At 40.2% G+C, this 19,956-nt stretch overlaps 2 protein-coding genes across 4 annotated transcripts; both read left to right on the top strand.

Annotated features, from left to right (window-relative positions):
• The first annotated feature begins 269 nt into the window (after positions 1–269).
• Positions 270–11,835, top strand: LOC131460408 (ras association domain-containing protein 1-like). Of its 2 annotated transcripts, XM_058630899.1 has the most exons (7): positions 270–537; positions 1,843–2,200; positions 3,866–3,984; positions 9,917–10,021; positions 10,111–10,396; positions 10,482–10,597; positions 10,692–11,835. In XM_058630899.1, the coding sequence occupies exons 2-7, from the start codon at positions 1,882–1,884 to the stop codon at positions 10,836–10,838; spliced, it is 1,092 nt and encodes a 363-aa protein (XP_058486882.1). In that variant the 5' UTR covers positions 270–537; positions 1,843–1,881; the 3' UTR covers positions 10,839–11,835. The 2 variants fall into 2 exon arrangements, with proteins under 2 accessions (XP_058486882.1, XP_058486883.1); XM_058630900.1 differs by lacking the exons at positions 270–537; positions 1,843–2,200; positions 3,866–3,984 and adding an exon at positions 7,193–7,679.
• A 131-nt stretch (positions 11,836–11,966) lies between these two features.
• tusc2a (tumor suppressor 2, mitochondrial calcium regulator a) lies at positions 11,967–16,280 on the top strand. Of its 2 annotated transcripts, none has more exons than XM_058630902.1 (4): positions 11,967–12,520; positions 13,082–13,320; positions 15,311–15,431; positions 15,528–16,280. In XM_058630902.1, the coding sequence occupies exons 2-4, from the start codon at positions 13,172–13,174 to the stop codon at positions 15,591–15,593; spliced, it is 336 nt and encodes a 111-aa protein (XP_058486885.1). In that variant the 5' UTR covers positions 11,967–12,520; positions 13,082–13,171; the 3' UTR covers positions 15,594–16,280. The 2 variants fall into 2 exon arrangements, with proteins under 2 accessions (XP_058486885.1, XP_058486884.1); XM_058630901.1 differs by having other exon boundaries at positions 11,967–12,680.
• Positions 16,281–19,956: the final 3,676 nt, after the last annotated feature.

Genomic DNA, 19,956 nt, shown 5'->3' with positions numbered 1-19,956 from the left:
TCACGCTCTAAAAATGACTCAATTTGAACTTTAATGTGGGCTGTGTCAGTTACTGTGCCTATAATATGCTGCGAAATACAGGACAATTATTGTTCATACTGTATATTACATATACACACAAAATACTACACAATTTTGCACTTCATTTCTGCACATTTAGGTCGTCACATCATCAGCTCCACTACATGTATGGGGGTGGGGAGACAGCACCCCCTATGTGAAAACATTCCGGATGTGTGCACAGTCAGCTCAGTCTCATCTCTGTCTCTCTCCGCCGTGACAAAGTGAAAGGATGAACAGAGACATGACAAAAGTCCCGCCGCCGCCGCCGCCGCTTGTCGTTTGATGTTACCGGTGTTATGTTGACATTGATGCTGGTAACATGTGGTTTCCAGGTGGTGTAGCCGCTTATCTCACTTCTCCACCCCGTTAACTTGATTCTGAGAAATGCCTGCGGAAAGTTTTTCTCCTCGGATGGAAGGTTTGCGACGGAGTGGCTGCCACTGGGCTGTTGTAGCGTTTTCACTCCACTTTTGGGTAAGTTGACCTCGTGTTGTTGTTTTACAGTAGTAAAGTGAAGTGAAGTTGAGTCGAAATCGTTTTTTTTTTTTTGAGGGGGCTAAATTAAAAGTATGTGTTTCCACTCCCCGAGTTTCCCCCCAAACGCACCGTTAATTTACAGTATTTTAGGGACTTACTGCTACTACTGTATATCTACTTGTGAGAGCAGGCCACAATTCGGTGTTTTACAGTAACATGTTCTATCTACAGTAATGGTTTTATATTCGTATTATGTCAAGTCAGCAAACTACACCTTATATAACCACACAACTGTTGTGTGTAATAAATCATCCTGCCATCCTATACAACACATAATAAACCATCAAATAGGGCTATGTTAATGTTTATATGGGGATGCACTTCTTTTTTTAAATAGGGATCCCAATTCACAACATAAATCACAGCAAGGGCAACATACAACAAAGTTTATGATTATTTTTATTGCCATTTCTATAACAACTAATATCATTTTCAACAACTGCACCAGATTATTATTATTGTACCTAAAAAAACTGCAAAACAAACGTTGTATGATAAATATTTGCATTAAATGCTGCTTTATATTCATTTTCCAGTGGAAATAACTTGTACCTTTTATTCTGTAACAATTATTTGGCAAATCGTCATGTATGTTTTGAAAGTATAATGTAGTTTTACAAGCTAATTAACTACGTATGGGCCAGTATAATAATAATAACAATAACACAATAGTACATTTTAGTTGTAAGTGCCTTTCTAACACTCAAGGTCCCTTTAAATATCAAATAAGATGATAAATCAAACACACAAAAGTTAAGATTAAACAAAACAGAACAAATTAAAAAAGTTAGGATGAAATAATACAGACAAGATCAACACAGTAGAAGGAGGTTAAAGAATTTAAAATGTAGAATAAAAGGTAACTTTTTAGTTTGGATTTGAAGGTAGACAGTGATGATATTGTTCGGACGTGATGTATAGCCATCAAAATATACTAGAACGTGTACTGTCTGTGCACCTATTTTGAAATGATAGTATTGCTATTTTTTTTGTTGTTGAAGTTCATGTAAAGATCTGTCTTTTCCTTTTCTGAAAAAAGGGATATTTACATACTGTTTTTGCTTCAGGGAGGTTCTTTTAAAGGTTGTTTTAAAATACTGCTCCGTCCCTGTGTCTATGAGGCAAACAAAACATCCAGAATAGTGATCAGCGAGCAATTATGTGTCCAAATCACAGAGTGAAACAAAATGGAAACCATGCGAGTTTATTCAATCATTCAAAGTGTGTTTATCTGCTCGTCAGTGACAACAGAGGAAGCCAGGCCCTTGAGTGAGTGACACAATGTCGTGGGGTGAGTTCATCGAGCTGCGCGAGCTGCGCACAAACAGAGAGCAGATAGAGGTGACGACTGCACATTTCCCCTGCTCGCCTCCTCGCCTGGAAAGAACCAATGCCCTCAGGATCAGCCCGGGGAAGGTCCCAGACCTGCTGAGCCGAGCGGGTATCATCCGAGTCCTGAGCAGCACCCACGACCCCCAGCCCGCCGAGGAGAAGGGAGAGGGACACAACTTCCAACCGTGCAGCCACGCTCAGCCCACGTGGTGTGACCTGTGCGGAGACTTCATCTGGGGCCTTTACAAGCAGAGCCTGCGGTGTGTCAGTGAGTCGACTTCTGTGGGCTGTTTGTGTGTCTGTTTGTGTGTGTGTGAGAGAGCAAGACCGCCTCTGCATGCATGATCAGAAATGACAGGAACTCTGAGAGAAAATAGACGTGGTTAGACAAAGAAAAGGTGAGGACCGGAGTGGAAACAGGCAGCCTTTTACATGGGTTTTGTGGTTTTGGTTGTCATGTATATACCGTGTCAGCCTCAACAACCTGTGTGCTCTTTTGTGCTCGAGGCTCTTGCAGCAATCTGTTACCTCCTTTTGGTCAAATGAAATCCTCTGACACACTTAACACAGTTTGTGTAAGGCATAAAAATGCTTCTAAATTATAATCCAACTATAAAATGAATCAAATTATCTGCATGAACACAGAACTGTAAACATGCCGGTAAAATAATAACATATTTCAGGATAGATATTAATATGACTGGAGGAGTGTGTTTGCAGTTGACTTGTTTATATAGTGAGAGACATAAAAAGCACAGAATAATGACAAGAAAATCTAACATAGTTGACCCTTATTTGAGAACCACGCCATTGTAGGTGCATGCAGAAATGAAAAGTGGCTCTCTGGGGGACGGGGGAATGGAGGCAGTGTGACAAATGCTCTACAAAAGGTCCAGTGTGGAAGAAATAGTGACATCTAATGGTGAGACTGCAGAGTGCAACAACTCCACTCACCCCTCCCTTTTTACCAAGCGTGCCAGGCAACTACATTCAAGAAAGGATGCGTAAACTCTTTGACAACTTTCTGGAATCATCCTCTTTTTCTGCTTACATTCAGATAACTAAGCTAAAAGACATATCTGATTTTTTCTTTGTGTAGATGTGACTTTGATTTGTTTTTTGTGGACACAGAAATCTAATCAGCACTTCCGCCTTTCAAATCAGATTCAGTATGGAGTCCCTTTATCAGTTATATATCCGACACTTGACCACATGACATGACTGAGAACAGTGATATGAGAATTTATATGGCTTTTTTTTATCTCTTGCCATGCGCTGAGCGTTGTTTGTCTACAGTGGAGGAGGCTCGTGCTGCCCTTGAGAACTAAACCTCACCCACAAATTCTCTGGGACGATAACTTCTATTTATGATCAACGCATGGGCGTCTTATCTCGAGTATCTCGAGTGAGCACACAAATATAGTGTTGTGGATGATGTCGTATGTGCGCCATTCGAGAGGGCAGTCGCGTTCAGACGTAGGATCACTTGGAGTCGTGAATGTAAACTGTCAAATCTGATCTGTCATGAATCAGATTTGACTCGTATTTGAACAATGTGGCTGGTAATCTGACCGTAGTCCGTGCTGTTTCCCCGTCTTCTGCTTTTGCATAAGAACATATATTCAGGATAATGTAGAAACATGGCAGTACAAGGTTCATTCCAAGGCTATGATTATACACTTATACAAATATATTTATGGATAGTACATTCAATTTTCTATATAAATAATAAAGTAATAATAAACCCTCCTAAATGACACACACTGGACCTTTTAGTGTTGTTGCAATTACCTGTAATGCAGTTTGAGAGATGGGAAGAGAATCATAGTATGTACAGGACAATTTCTCATAACCCTGTATGACTGACGTGATGACGTCAACATGAAATAAAATATCTGTATTCATGTGTTGCGGGGATTTTCTACATTTGCAGATTGTAAATTCACGTGCCACTACCGCTGTCGGGGCCTGATTCAGTTGGACTGCCGCTGGGACGGAGGCTCGCTGTCTGACCAAACGTATGTCGTGGAGCACACCATAGACACAAATGTGGTAAGGATCTTTGTTATCTGAAGTTATCGCACTGTTTTAATCTTGTCCAATAGTTCATATGTGGCTTTACCACAATCAGATAAAGTATAAGTCAATATAGGAGGTAGCAGCCTATTTAGCCTGTGGTTGTAGTCATTAATCATATTGGAAGACGATAATACATTTTAAAGCCAATATCTGCCGATACAGGTCCGATAATATCATGCATCCCTGTCTTTTTCATAACGTCTTTAAATATCAACAAGTTATCATCAGAGACCATTAAAATAACACAATGAGTGACATAACTAGTTGTGTCGATCAGGTACATTGTGCATTGCCTGTAAGGTAATTCTGCCGGAATGCTTTACCGATGGATATTTTATAGTCATAAGGGGAAACAACAACCCGCTTCACCCAATTCCACTAACTTCACAGACTCCAATAAGAAGGACCTGACCATGACTGAGCTGGCTGTATAATTGCTGATGGCAATCAAGGGGGGAAGGGTTGCTCCAGATAAGGCAGGGGTGAAGGAGGAAGTAGAGGGATTATGCTGTTAGGGGAAGTTTGCTGTTGAGAAACACTGTTTTCAACATTTTATTTAGCTCAAATATATCTGTGGAGTCATTAAACATGTTGCCACAAGTTGGATGACATTTCTTAGTAAAAATGCATGCGTGTCTGAGGTAGTTAAACGTCCAGCGTAACCCTTACCCTTAAAATAAAAGTGATTTGGTTTGCGTAGAATGAGAATAAGGCAAAAGCCTTGCTTTATGGAGTCTTTGCGCCATCTCGTGCTGCTGTAGGAAGGAAAAATAACACACAGTGTGCTATTCACTTCTGAAGAACCTACCACACAAAATGAAGAAGAAGGACACTCTGTCTGGTATGTGAAGGCCACTGTAGTTCCCTGACAAGCTTAGTAAAGGGAGAGGCTACAATCTCCAGTGTCACCATTAGATGTCACTTATTCTTGCACACCTTTAAAAGACCAGTGTAGATGTGCTACAACTTTACAGCATATAACAAAGATAAGATTGTGAAAGTATCCTGAAGAACATGATTTGCTAATTATTTGTATTTGTGTCCAAGCTTCAGAAGGGATCTTGTGTTTTAAATAATATTTTTTTTTAACAGCAAAATGGCTGGCTGCTTTTCTCACTGTATATTCTGCACAACATTGTTATTTGATTATAAAGGAATTCAACGCCCTGAGCCAGTAGATGTTCAAGGCCACAAGGTTTGTTGTCTCGGTAATGGCTACTTATTACTGTCTCTATCAAATGACAAAAAGGCATTTATGAACTTTTCAGGACAGCATGAGGTTCTTGTTGGTTCCTGGTCTTTTGTGTTTTCGACAGGAGACACTTTGACTTGACTGCAGAAAATGCACAGGTGGAACTAGTAACCGTGGCGTGTTATATTAGAGTGAATCAGGCATGCGAGTGAGTCAGAGCCCTTTAGTCAGAGTTGATGTTATTAATAACATCTGTATTTTTCCTGCAAAAACGCACAATGGAAATGCCTGTTAGACTTAATCATTTTGTTCTGCGACTTCAAAAGAGTTTAACTGTTGGTGCAGAGAGTGAGAACATGCTCAGTGTGACTTTGTTGTGAATGAAGCTTTATGTGAATGCGGTTCCGTTTACACCAGGAGGCTCCAAATCATTCCCTGCTAGTACACTGCTTATACTGTTTTTTTGTCAATGATTATTACGGTTGTAAGTAATATATGGGGACCACACAGTGGAGCATGTGGCTAGCACTGTTGCAAGAAGATCACCGGGTTCATATCCAGGCTCAAGTCTCTCCCTGTGTGTAGTTTGCATGTTCATGTGTGTGAATGTGGTCCAAAACCATGCAGAGCTTAATTGGACACTGTAGGTGTGAATGTGAGAGTGAATGGTTGTTCGTCTCTGACTCCAGCAGAAACGAGGGCCACTGCGCTGATGGCTAAACAGGCACTGTGTCCCTTTAAAGTGGAACTTTTTTCTTTTTTTTTTTTACTTTTTCTCTATTGAGTACATATTTTTATGACACCCACTTATCACCCATACTGCTTTATTGTCACTAGACGTCATAAAAAACACTTCCCTTCCCCTCTCCTGACTGTGTGCAACGGGGCTGGCGAGGACAAGCTGTGGAGCGAGACCTCCGGGTTTGGCGACCCTGATCTTGAAAGGCTGGTTTTCCGCTAACAGACAGTAGGGGGAGTGGAGACAGCTGCCAATCTCCCCAATACAAGACCTTTAACCATCACAATTACTACGAAGCTGTTAAATGTGGGTAAAATTACTGCATAGTTCTGCTTTAAAAGCAGCAGTAGGTGATGGATTGACGTGCTGTGATTGTCTACTACTGGTCTCTACCACAACTCAAGTGACTCTTGTTTTAACTACTGTCACTACCAATCGGCTGTCATTTTCTTTAGATTAATCAATGAAATTATTAACAGATTATCCTGTGATTAAAAAATAAATAATAAATAAATAAATAAATACATGTAAACAGTGCAAACTGTTTAATAGCAGGTTTAACAAAACAAGTGCAATATTGGAAGAGAACATTTGTAAATATTTTTCCCCACTAATGTTCAGCCCCATATAAAACCAGCTGTCACTATGATAAGCTGGTAATATGCACACACAGTAGGTCAAATATGGTTTCAATCATATTAAAATTATATATATTGCCTGTTGATTCTCTTACATTTGCAAAAACATAAAATAAAATGTAACAAATGCCAAAACAAGGCCTGAGTATCAAGCTTTAACACACTGATTTGTGAAGTAGTGTTTCACTAGTGTTTTAAAAAAGTTTTTTTTTTTATCTTGCAGTCTGAACATAGCTTGTAAAGTGTAAAACTTACTAGACTAGAAAATAAAGCACTGTTTCAGTTTTAAAAAAAATCAGATTTTTTTCCGGCAGTCTGAACAAGGCCCTCTAGTGTCAAGCGTAACAAACTAGATAAAGAAGCAGTGTTTCCGTTAAAACGCTGTTTAATGTGCACATGAAGACAGGGTCCCACTGTCACATGGTCCCTTTCAGCGGGGAGGAAGGGAAGGGGCTGCGGCAGCGGCAGCATCCGCGGACACGTTGGAATTTCCTCTCGGCGTCCAATCGCGGGCGGCTTCCGTGAGTTTGTGTATTTTCCAAACTCAGCCCAACGGACATGGGTGGTGCCTCGGCGGGGGGAGGGAAGGAAGTGGGGCGGCAAGGGCGGGGGCTTGACGACATCCTGTTTCCCACAGAACGCTTGTACAGTTGTAACGTGGCTGCGAAGTTTCAGATAGAGAGAAAAAACCGATTAGTATTTACTCGACTAGCCCGATTTTTTTAAAACCAGATATTTCAACGCCTGTGACATTAGCTTCTTGAAGTTAGCGAACGTTTTCCGTCCGTCTTTTTGGTCATTTTCGTGCAGGCGAATCGCCTCCGCACTCGGTTAAAACTAGTAAAGTTTCGGTGTAGCTCCATTTTTTTTTCGCCCGTCGACGCTTGTACAACTTGCCTTTAAAGCGGCAGGCAGCATGACAGACACGGCGAACAGCACCTCGGACAAAACTCCCTCATTCGAAATGACTTGGGGAAGTTCCACCAGCAGCGGCTACTGCAGCGACGAGGAGTCCGAGTCCGAGTTTGAGCAGTACTTCACCGCCCGGACCTCTTTCTTCCCCCAAAACCGGAAACCTAACGTAAAGGTTAATAAGCAGGTGAGAATGAGAAATGACAGTAATAGTAATGTTAATAAAAGAATGTAAGGGCTCAATGAAAGTGCTACATCAACGCAGAAAAGGGAAGTAAGGTGGGTGATGGGCAACTCATGAAGCAATACCCTCCTCTGGGAAGGGAACGATACACGATATTACCGCGTAACGTATTGGGGGAAAACAAATCTGAGGAAAATAATCATTAATATTTCTTGTCAGTCACCTGGAAATACTGTCTATCTCATCAATGGGTAGTGATTTATTTAGAATAGCTTATTTTAAGTAATTCCAGGACCTCCTGAAATTTACAATTCTTGTTTTCCACTTAAATAGATGTATGTTTGATAAGCCAAGTTCTGACATAATTAACATGACAGGATGTTTATTTGAACTTGCATTAGTTTGTTTCCTGTTTCAGAAAATGTGCACACATTTGCACATTTCAAGGATACAAACCAATGGAGGCTAAATTACAAAATAAGGTTCCACCCAACAACTGTGTCATAGTATGTTGTGACAGTTGTTGCAATACTATTGTGGAACGCAACAATTGCCATACTTCTGCTCTCTCTCTCTCTTTCTTTCTCTGACTGTTTGGTTAATCATTTATACTTGTTAGGGTCAGAGGTCAGGATAAACTGCTCAGCAGTTTAGTCGTGGTGTGATGTGTGTTTTTAGCTCACCCTGCCGCAGAGGGTGCTCGCCAATTTAAAGGGTGGAGTTCTGGTTCCTCCAGTTTTAAGTCAACACATTTGAGACTTGAGGTGTGTGATTTTTAAAAATTGCACGTGAGGTGTGTGTTAAACCCATGCACATAATTGAATTCAATTTTCATACCCACCGCTGACCTTATCAGAGCAACACAAAATGTCATGTTTGACGTACGAACTCTTCTCAAGTTTCAAGCTTACGCCCACTATTAATTCACTCGTGTCTCACTGAGTTTTTTTACACTAATTTCTCAATTGCACATGAGTCACAGGATGTTGCTCATGTTGTTGTTCCCCACTCCCACTTAGGTATCATTTTTACTCACAGAGGGAAAAAAAGATGTATACTGTAAAACACACTAACAGTGACAGTTTTCCATCTCTGTTTATTTGTTGCTGACATATCCTACACAATAATTGACACCATTTATATGACACTCCTTCTACAGGCATCTGAAACCACAGTTCAGATCTTCATTCTTTTCTCCTACTGTTACAAATCCCATCTTGGCACTTGTGGTGATTTAATGACTTGTTAACAGTTGCACATTAACTCTGCAGTCTTTCATTTGCCTGCTTCTATTGATCTTGAAATCAATTTCTAAGCTTCTCGGCCAGTTTAATGCTTCAAATAGCACTTTAGACTATCTGTGGTTCAAAAGTCCATCTCATTCTCAAAATGAAGCAGAGGCCGGAAAAAGAAATGTCTTACTTCTGCTGTCAGAAATGAGCTGAAGTACAGAATGGCAAATTTAGTTGCGACGTCTCTGCTGAGTTATGCTGAAAGTTTGTTGGACAGGAAAAGCCCTAATTTACTTAACGGTCATGCAGATGTTAGTGGCCAAATGCGCATGACTGAAACGTGACTGGGAGTGTGTGGTTGATGAGGCAGCTGACTACATAGGATGTGCCTGTAAAACAAGGGAGGGCATTGTATCTCCCGCAGTGTGCGAGTCTGAGTGGGGAGGCTATTTATATATGAATACCAAGTTGAAGAATGCAATGCAGAACTGTTGGTTGAATCATGAGACAGCTGCAAGTCCCTGTGACATGCTCGCGCGCAAACACACACACACACTCCCTCCCTCCCTTCCTTCCCTCAGCCCTCCCACAGCTGGGATCTGAGCAGTCCAACAGGATTGGGCAGAGCTGACATCATCGTTTTTGCCTGTGCTTCGTTGTCAGGAAGTTGAGTCTGATGCAACTAGTGCTGGGTGGGGGAAATGACAGAAATAAACAGATCTAACAGTCAATTAACAAAACACAACTGTGGTGGTTTGTCATCTCAAAGTTGTGGCGATTAACTTAATCAAAATATGTCCTTTCCTTTTAATGTGATCAATTTTTTAAGAGTTTTTAAGAACCACTGTGGCATGTTGAAATTCATTTATTGATTAAGCCTTGTCATTTTTTACTGAACATGACATTTTTTTATGTTGCTGTTTTAGTGTTTATTGCCTCTCTTGTCATGTTTGGGAGGTGGACACTGACATCTAGTGGTTAAACTCTGTAACTCATTGTCCCCTACAGGATGAGCAAACTGAATGTGGAAAGCAGGAGTTGACAACTGCTACTATTCAGCAGAAGGTGAAGGAGTACAATGCTCAGATCAACAGCAATCTGTTCATGAACACGGTGAGACCTGATAAATTACATCACGTTTATGCATTTTGATGTAAATGTATTTGAACCTTATATTTTAACATCTTTGGTCTTTTCAACAGAACAAGGATGGCTCCTACACCGGCTTCGTTAAGGTACAGTTCAAGTTGGCTCGCCCTGTGTCAGTTCCTCCCCCTAAGAAAGGAAGTCACGATGGTGGAGGGAGGAAGGCAGGTGGAGTGAAGCGTCGCACCTCTTTCTACCTGCCAAAGGATGCATCCAAGCACCTGCACATAAGCTCTCGCACTTCTGCCCGCGAGGTCATTGAAGCTTTACTAAAAAAGTTTACTGTGGTGGACAATCCTGCAAAGTTTGCTCTGTTTGAGCGCAGCGAGCGCCATGACCAAGGTAATTATTCATCACATTTACGTCATTTTGACGTACTTATTTAAAATAAAGTAAAAAAGTAACGTTGTTATTGTCTTTCCTTCAGTTTATGTTCGCAAGCTGTCCGATACTGAGCAACCCCTTCGCCTGCGTCTGGTTGCTGGACCCAATGAGAAGGTCCTGAGTTTTCTGCTGAAAGAAAACGAAACTGGAGAAGTCAATGTGAGTGCATTGAAAACATGGGAAAAATAGCATTAAATGGTTATTTAATGCTCTGTACATGGAATAATGCATTTTCTCCCCTCTTTATTTGCAGTGGCATGCTTTCTCCATGCCCGAGTTAAAGAACTTCCTGCGTATTCTGCAGCGTGAAGAAGAAGAACACGTCAAGCAAATAGTGCAGCGATACGCTCTGGCCCGCACTAAGATGCAGGAGACCCTGGCTGGTTCAACCCCTGGCTGAGATGCCTCTGTGTTCGGGATTAAACATGCACTTCTTGGCTGGATTTATCACCTGAAGATGACCAGTTGTCACTGCATCTAAAGATCCCAGAGAAACAACTCAAAACGCCACTTAGGTGAACGAGTGAGTGAGTCAGGGCGCAAGACAATGAGAGAGCTGGCGCGAATGTGCGTGTGAGATGATGTGAGAGATGAGAAGTGCCTTACACCTGGAGAGTCTGATGTGCCTGAGAGAATGGGTGGAGAGAAATGACGACTGGCAGAAGAGACGGCGGTTGCATCCCTGTTTGGGAACTGACTAATTATCCTGTACCTTAGCTGTGTCCCTTTAGCTTTAAAAAAGTGTCAATGGTGGTTTTTTATTATTTTTATTATTATTATTGTTGTCAATTATACATAATTAGAAATTGCGTTAAAGTTGAGCTCCATATCATTTTGAAATTACATATCTGTTATTTTTCCAGATGACAATCCCCTGCCCCTTTTTTAGATTAAAATGTTCTGTTTTAAACAACCCAAAATCAAACCTCGCTTTAAGACCTCATTGACATTCCCTCGACTGTCACCCTTTAGAAAAGTTAAAAACAAATCTGCTGCTCACAGGTATCAGGATTTTTTTTTTAGTCCCCGTCTCAAAAGAATGCCAGGTCCTCTCAGCAACCCTTGATGGGTGCCACCCTTCTTTTTTTAAAACTAGTATTAGTGCTAGTTGTGTGTGTATGTCCAATGTATGACGATGTATGCAATCACGAATGTCCGGAAGAGCAATGTTGCAAAGTCGCTCTGGTTGACTGGTATCATGAATGAACATGTGTTTCACTGAAATCTGTTTGTCATTCCTTATAACTTTCCATTTGTTTTAAAAGCAAATGTTTGTCTTCCGTTTTTCACCATACTTTCATTGTATTCATCTATGCACATATTTACATGTTGTAGCTGTCCAAAAATGTGGGGCAAATCTGCACTGCGTTCAGTAAAGTATTTCCCAGTTTTGTCAAGTTTATGCATTTTTTTTGTAAAATATCACCCTAGATGACATTCTTATTGGGCTAAAAACAAGAGGGATTTTGCAAATTTTTATTTTTCATATTTTAAATTAATTGTTTTTTTTTTCCATAAAATTGAGACACTCCTGTATCTGGCACTGTTTATTCAAGCAAGTTATGACAGCAGTCACATGACAATATACTATCATATGTATCATCAAAGGTACTAAAGTCAATTGTGGTCTTTAAAGATAATATCAAAGTCAACGGTGGCTTTTGAAGATAGTATCAAAGCTCATCACAGGACCACGATACCACAAAATGTAATTCATTGTTTTCCAAACCGTACATTGCTGAAGATATTCAGTTTACTGTCAGGAATAAAGAAACCATAAAATATTTACATACAAGAAGCAGGAGTCGGAAAACGTTAAGCTGCCGTTGTACCTCATTTAACCCGATTTCCACACATACACTTGTCCCTTAAGCGATTAAAAACATGTTGATAGTATTAACATTAACCCATCTAAGATGAAGCTGAGTAGTTGCAACACATTTCCCCTTTAACTAATGAGCTGCCGCCGGTGAAGTATCAGCTGACCACCTCGTCGCTAAGACCAAAACAGCTAACACTAGCTTCGTTGCTACTGGTCGTACATTTATGACAGGAAATGGCGGTGTAACGATGTGCGCAACGGTACGATATTAATCACGAGTCAGTTTTGTGACACTGCATTTGTTTATTTTTATCGTGTAGGACAATAATAACATTGTTAGTTGTGGAGACATCTACCTTGTTGGGCTAGTGCGGGGCTACAGTGGCAGTAGCTAACAGGCTAGCTCACCTATATCTGCAGGTGAGTTATTTTTAGCCGCACTGACCGAATACAAGAAGCTTGTTTCATATTAGATACAGCTGCGTGTATATATACATATATAGAAAATAGTATGTGTACAGGAGTATTACTAAATGTATGAATATTGTGGCTTCCGTTTAGAGACAAATCGGTGCACCAGTTAGCTTGCTAGCACCTAGTAATGCGAGCATTATAGAGCGAGCTAAGCATCAGAGGACATGCTAATGTGTGAGCAGGCTTGTCCGAATTAAAGTGACATTTAACACGCTTTCAACGTCACTGACTGCATTAAATCGTGCTATAGAGCCAACGACAAGGCTTTAAAGCAGTGTCAGTCATCTAAACGCTACTATGCAGTGAATATCAGATCTGCCCTGTCTCTGTACACTTCTACTTCTCAGATCCTGACTTTGACTTGGATTTGAAAGCGTCGGGCCACCAGACGGAGTAAAAAACCTTAACCGGAGAATGAATATGCCTTATATCTGAGGATGGGAGGAAGTGGATCCAAAGCCAAAGGTGCCTGGCCTTTCTCAGGCAGTGGATCTGGGGGCGATTCAGCCAGCGAAGGGAACGAGCAAACTTTGGCCCGTCTCAAAGGTTCCAGAAATGCCACTCCATTTGTTTTTACCAGGAGGAGGTAAATTTAAAAAAAACATCTGAAAATGTTCAGGGTGTGTGTTTGAGATTTCCATCTGCCTTACTCTCACACACAATAGGCACGTTAAAGCAATTTTTGATGCTAGTATAAAGCTTAATGCATATATGACAGAAAGTAAGTGGATAGAAATGGAAATTACATGCATGAAGTTACCCAAGCAAACACAAACCACGGTCATTGCAGTTCATCTTCAGCAATCTCATCCTCAAGACCACCAGGGTTTTCCCAATCAACATATAATTTGTAATGCTCAGCATCTTTGTGTGTTTTTTTGCAGATAATGTTCTAGTTATTCAGTATAGTCAGTTCTCAGCAATGAACATTTTTCTCAGGAAAGGCTCTGCTTCAGTGGGACAAATGAGAAATACTTACACACACATCACCTGATTCAAACACATATGATAAAATAGCAATAAGCAAAGAAAGGTCATATTAAGAAGTACTTTTAATAACCTAATGGGTGAATTAAATATTGACAGCAGCAGCAAGGTTAGCAGCAAAATATAAGAATAGATTAAGAATTGATAAAAGAACAGAAACTAACTGTAGGCAATGTCTAGGATAAATAAGATTAAACAAAAAGTAATAGAAATATTAGATTAAATTTACTGTATTGATCCCACACTGGGGAAATTTACTTGTCGCAGGGTCGAGAGCAGGCAGTACTACACTATGATACAATATAAGCAATATTAAACATACAAATGCAAAAAATTAGCAAATACAATAGCAATATAAGTAAACAATGGAATAGGGATGCAAAAAAATGTGTTTATAAATATAGAGAAGTACCAAAAGAACAGTAAACCTATTTTGTGGAAGTGAGCTGAACAGGAGAAGTGCAGTGACACACAATTATTACACATGTGTATTGAGTAGGGATATGACATACTGTTTGAGTAATGAAAAACTTATTTGTTGTTGTGCAGAATTACAGCCAATTTTGACAATGTTTAGTGTTCCTCAGTGTTATAACACAGCTGATGTTGTATAGTTTGATGGCAGTCGGTATGAAGGACCTGTGGAAGCACTCCATCCTAGACTGTGGCAGCAGCTGTCTGCTGCTGAAAGATGTATGGGGTGAGAGGTTTTACTAAGGTCCTCCTCTCACTCACTTCCTCACACTAGTCCACGAGCTGATGCCATCATGGCCTGTAGCTTTCATGACCTTAAGCTGCCTCCTCACCTAATCAGCAGTGGTGGAGGGAGGAGGTGTCAAACAGCCTTGTTGGCAGGTCTGTGCTCTGGTGGGTGGGTGCAGAATCAGATCCGTTAAGAACAGATTCAGTTCATTTAGCCCACTCGCTGTCATCAGAGTCGGGTCCACTCCTGACGTTTTGGCCAGAGATAGTTTCCAGGCCTCTCCACACCGCTCATCTTGCTCTGCTGCAGTCCCCCCCCCCCCCCCAGCTTCTTCCTGTAGCTGTCCTTGCCTTTCCTTATCGCTCTCTTGAGCTTGGATCCTTCTCAGCTCAACTTTGGCCCCCGTCCAAAAAAATCAGCTTCTTATTGTTAAGGACTTTTAGGGCAGAGGTAAGCCTGGGCTTATTGTTTACACTTACCCTCTTGGTAGGGACTCTGATCGTCGTGCATTAATGTAGAACATACATTATAAATAGCATATAATATACAATCTATCATGTAAAAGTGATGGTGTGTGTATTATATATTTTTTTGGGATTGGATTTAAGTCACAGGCTCCTGAGCTTCCTTAGTTCAGCACAGAGGGGATGACAAGCATTGCCCATGATTGCTTTCAGTACACTAAAACCAACATGTGAGCTGAAACAGTGGTGTCATATCAAAAATTCTGTACTGAAAACAAACGGCCTTTATGCCTCAATACCATTTAAGGTAAGGTTGGGGGGACGGGGGGGTGACTGACACTGTAATATTCTTTACTTACCTCTGAGTTGAAGTTTTCTCTTGTGACATGCAAATGATATTATTAACTCACTGTGTTTGGCAGTTCTTTATATTACGATGAGGACGGTGACCTTGCACACGAGTTCTATGAAGAGACCGTGGTGACAAAAAACGGCAGAAAGAAGTCCAAGTTGAAGAGGATCCAGAAAAATTTGATTCCACAGGTTTGTTGTGATCAAAAATGATGATGTGGGTGTTTTGTGCTTCTGTTCAAATGTCCATTTACAGTGAACCTCGATATTGTTTGTTCTATCTTTCAGGGAATGGTTAAGCTCGACCTCCCCTGCATTCATGTAGATTTCCCCATCGTCCTCTGTGAGGTGTAAAACAAAGCATCCGATCTGAATGATCTGCCACGAGGTGCAGCCGCAGGTATTCATCTCAGAGTGTCGTCCCAGTCACGGTCCAGACTGGAACTGCTGTCATATGAAACTGATATATTGAATGAAATGTTATACATTTCACTTCAGCTGTTCAGAGTTCCCTCTTCACTTAAATCCATATCTTAAGAGTCACAATAAGTAGTGATGGTACAGATTGTCTTTCCACTACCCAGCTGACATGTAAGCAGACTTAAAGAATACATTCAATATTTGAGCCTCTTGTGATTTTCATGCAGGGAAAAAAAATCTACTTGATGTGAAAAAGGCTTTAAGAGTTTATGCCTTCTGTGAGATGTGTTAGACTCTGTAAGTGTCTTTGTGTATGTACATGTGGGCACTTAAGTTTGTCAGAGTGAATGTGTGTGTATGAGGGATGCAAGTTGTGATTACAGGGTAGAAAAAAAGAAGGATTGTGATATTTATCATATATGTATGTATATATATATATATATATATATATATGCATATACATATACATATATACATACACACACATATATATGGACATGTTCTGTGTCGTCATGTCTGCAGTCTCCGGAGCTCAGACCTGCACTAGTGAACATAATGACCTGTAAATAATTTAAGATTTCTTAGTTGGAAATACTTGAATAAATGTTTTACTGAGCTGAATATCTCGAGTCAAGAGACATTTTGTTATGGAGCCTTTGATTCTTATCAGTAGTTTGACATTTGGATGCTACACATCTTACCAAGAGTTAGTTATTAAGAAAACTGTTAGTGTTCTTGTATCCGTTTTTGCTTTTTGGACAACTAACACAACTTGGGTATTTATATTTATGAGGCATAAGAGTGGTATTGATCCCTTCTAATTTAATTTTACGACTAAAATGTACTAGTGTGAGTTGCCAGCTATCCAGAAAGAAAAGTAGTTCTGGAAAGAAAAGTCTCTGTAGGCATGTCACGATAATTTTAGCTCATTGAACTGAGTGGTGACATTTAAACATGTAGCCAGCCTTTCCTGTACTTGACAGTAACGGCAACCCGATATCTCCAGATTCTCTTCTTATTTTTAGATTAACAGCATTGCCTTCTTGAGTTTCATTCTCAGTTGCCGACCCGTAAGGGTTTGGTTTAGTTAAGGTTAGGTTAGTTAAGACTGCTTTGTTCAACAGAAAAACATTGATGACCGACAACTCCTGACTTTCCTACTGATTCATTTACATCTCAGTTACACACATTGTCCACACCCTCTAGATGGCAGCAGAAATCTACTCCTATACTCAATTTAATCTGTACATTTGTGCAAAGTATGCTTTCCTTTTAATCTGATTAAGGTGAACTTTCCAGAAGACTCTAAATATGTGAATATTAGATGATGTGACGCAGGGAGGTAAAAAGATTCAGATCTTAACCATTTGAGGATGGCGCTTGCCAGCTGGCACAGTATCACATTTTAATTACTGTATAAACATATTTCACTTTGTACAGTTGACAAATCCTCACAATAATCGGGCAGGGCTTCCTTTCCAGGGCATTCCTCACTCTCTGTAATTGTGTGGAATGTGGCTGGGTGTGTTTCGGGCCAGAGGTCAGTCACTTTGATGTATTTCCTCCACCACTGGTCTTTGATGTTGTGCTACAAAAGTCCAGTCTGCATTAAAATGGATGAATGTATCCTTTCTTGTAAAGCCATTCAAAACTTACAAAGTTCATGCATATGACACTGCATGTCATGATCTGTGCAACGCGTCCTCTATTATATACAACATGTTTACACATGGTGATCTCGTCCATGTGGCTGTGGTGGAGAGATAGTCATTAAAAATGATCAGTGGCCTTGAGAAAGGAACTAAGACATGCTTTGAATTATAAACATTGAGAGAGTAATTTTACAAAGTGAAGCGGTTTTAAAGTGACTTCTTATTGTAGCCCTTTTTTAAAATCTATGTTTAGTTTAATTATGTTGCTTTTTTTTTTTTTACTGTGGTATAGTGTGATCCTATACACACACACACACACCACAGAGTTCAGACTGAAACAAACTAATAACGTCTTGTGTGTCATAAATCCTCATGAAAACTTCATTCTGGCTCAAACACGAGCCGTAACATGTGCAAATCATTAATTTTAAGACACTGGGGGGGGGGCTCAAGCAACATTTACTTCACACTTATTTTTATTTAATTCTTATACAAACTGGGTCTTTTGTTTTGCCAGCATAATGTCGAATTAGAATAGTTACCATGAAGCACTGTAGTCAATTAAATTCTCTTAACTTCAGTTCACCCCTCACACAATCAGCAAATGTAGTGCATAAGTTTGTCTCGATGAGTGAAGACTCCTAAGGTTTATCTCACCACAAAGCTGGGACAGGACGGCACCTCCTACTGTAATCATAAAACATTGAGATACTAGAACATTCCAAAACCTTGATTTTATAATATTATGCAACATTACAGATGTTAAAATATGCATTAAGTGTGAAAGTTCCCCTCACACCCTTTGAAAGTGGAAGGCTGCTGTGTTTGCAGTTTCCCCTGCCATTGTTTTGGCTTCCTGCCGATCCCTGACATGGGATGATGTAATGCTCCAGAGGCAGAGGTTAGAGGAAAGCCGAGATGGGGATTTGTTCACACGGGTTTGTCCGTGCTCCTTGTTTTCCTCAAACACATAGCGGGGACAATGGTGGAGATAAAGGAACCGATGACATGGTGATGTGAGTCAGCAAATAAGAGAGAACAAACAGCGGAATGGACAGCGAGTGACAGGATAACATGTCACTTCCAGACCCCCACCTTGACCTCAGCATCATGTGCTCCGGCATCCTTCGGATCACATGTAGGGGAAAAAGAACGCCCTTCTTCAAAACCCAGCCACGTGGTGACGACAGAAGCCACCCTGCACAGTCATTAAAAGTAGGAGTGCCATCAAACTCTTAAATTCATCCCTCACAGTGTCGAACCAATAGATTTGAGCCAACTGTCAATATTCAAAACACTTAGTAAGGGTTAGGGTTAGTTAGGGTACATAGGGTTATGTATGTACTAACCCAACGTCTCTGCTGCGTAGGTAAATTAATATCACTTAATTGTGTCATGTATATATTTCATAATGGTCTGTATTTATATAGCACGTTTCTAGTCTTGATGACCTCTCAAAGCTGCTTTACACTAAATTTACCCATTCTTCCCAAGGAGCCGGGAATTTAACCCACAACCTTAGAGTTGACAGACAACTCGCTCTAGAGCTGAGCTACCGTCACCCCATCCCTGGTCCTTATGTTCTTCCCAAATTCCGAAGGAGCAAATGTTTTGCACCCAATTTCCATGCAGGGATTTATCAAGTATTTTGATTCTGAAAACAAGTTTGTAAATTGGTTAATTATATGTCTGTGTGTGGCCTTTAACCTCCACTGTCGTATAGCCATTATCCCCCCCCCCCCCATGCTTATCTGCTGTACTTGGCAGCTTTAGTTACTTCACTGAGCCTCTGCCAGGGGCTGTCATCACATGCCTCAGGCAGCAGTGACATCTGCATACCAGATGCTCCTGGTGCCCACTGTCAGAAATGTGCTCAGTGCAGAGAAAAGACATTAAAAACTTCTCCTCAGAGGCAACACCACAGTGTAAAAGTAAAGTGACTTGAACAGAAATAAAGTAAAACATGACTTTAGAAACATGTTTTCAAGTTTACTGACATTTCAAAAGACAAATAACTCCACATTGTTACTTGGAGATGTCAGTTATTGTGCAGGTTTTGGTTTACAAATATGTGCATATGAAATTATTTAACTATGATTACACATTTCTCAAGTCATTACGTACCAGAGTCTGTATAATAGTTCGAACTAACCTTTAAATGTATTCTTTAAAGGTTTATATTGAGATGTTATCTGTTGTGGTTTGTTTTCCCCTTTGCTTTAATGAGATGGAGTTCAAAGGAGTAACCTTTGCCCAAATACATCTTTTAAGTTAAAATTGAATACTATTATATTTTATTTACAACTCTCATATGAATGTAGGGTCACAGTAATCTGTGGGCCTAATCTACCGTAACAACGTGGTGATAAGAGAGTGACATTAATAACATTAATTAATGTGAATTTTATTATTTATTTTATATCTAATGTTTAAAAAAAAAAAGAAGAAGCTAATAACCAGATAATAAAGATGAAATATATCTTCTATTGTTAATACCTGATGGTATGACCCTAATATCAGAGCCCTGTAACAGTTATTATTATTATATTATTACCATACTACTACTACTACTACTATATTGTTAGTGTACTGTAAGAGTTACCTGATCTCGGGTCTTATTTTAGGGCTGTGGCATACTGCCCTCT

This window comes from Solea solea, chromosome 6, assembly GCF_958295425.1.
Source record: "Solea solea chromosome 6, fSolSol10.1, whole genome shotgun sequence".
NCBI lineage: Eukaryota > Metazoa > Chordata > Actinopteri > Pleuronectiformes > Soleidae > Solea > Solea solea.
Note: the sequence above shows the minus strand (reverse complement) of the source record. Positions and strands in the feature narration are given on the sequence as shown.

What these genes read in the sequence shown, in the direction of transcription:
- tusc2a (XM_058630902.1), top strand. Translation starts at nt 13,172, where the DNA reads ATGGGAGGAAGTGGATCCAAAGCCAAAGGTGCCTGGCCTTTCTCAGGC. An exon ending in TTTGTTTTTACCAGGAGGAG is followed by an intron (nt 13,321 to 15,310) that starts GTAAATTTAAAA and finishes TGTGTTTGGCAG; the next exon opens with TTCTTTATATTACGATGAGG. An exon ending in AGAAAAATTTGATTCCACAG is followed by an intron (nt 15,432 to 15,527) that starts GTTTGTTGTGAT and finishes TCTATCTTTCAG; the next exon opens with GGAATGGTTAAGCTCGACCT.
- LOC131460408 (XM_058630899.1), top strand. Translation starts at nt 1,882, where the DNA reads ATGTCGTGGGGTGAGTTCATCGAGCTGCGCGAGCTGCGCACAAACAGA. An exon ending in GCAGAGCCTGCGGTGTGTCA is followed by an intron (nt 2,201 to 3,865) that starts GTGAGTCGACTT and finishes CTACATTTGCAG; the next exon opens with ATTGTAAATTCACGTGCCAC. An exon ending in GCAATCTGTTCATGAACACG is followed by an intron (nt 10,022 to 10,110) that starts GTGAGACCTGAT and finishes TCTTTTCAACAG; the next exon opens with AACAAGGATGGCTCCTACAC.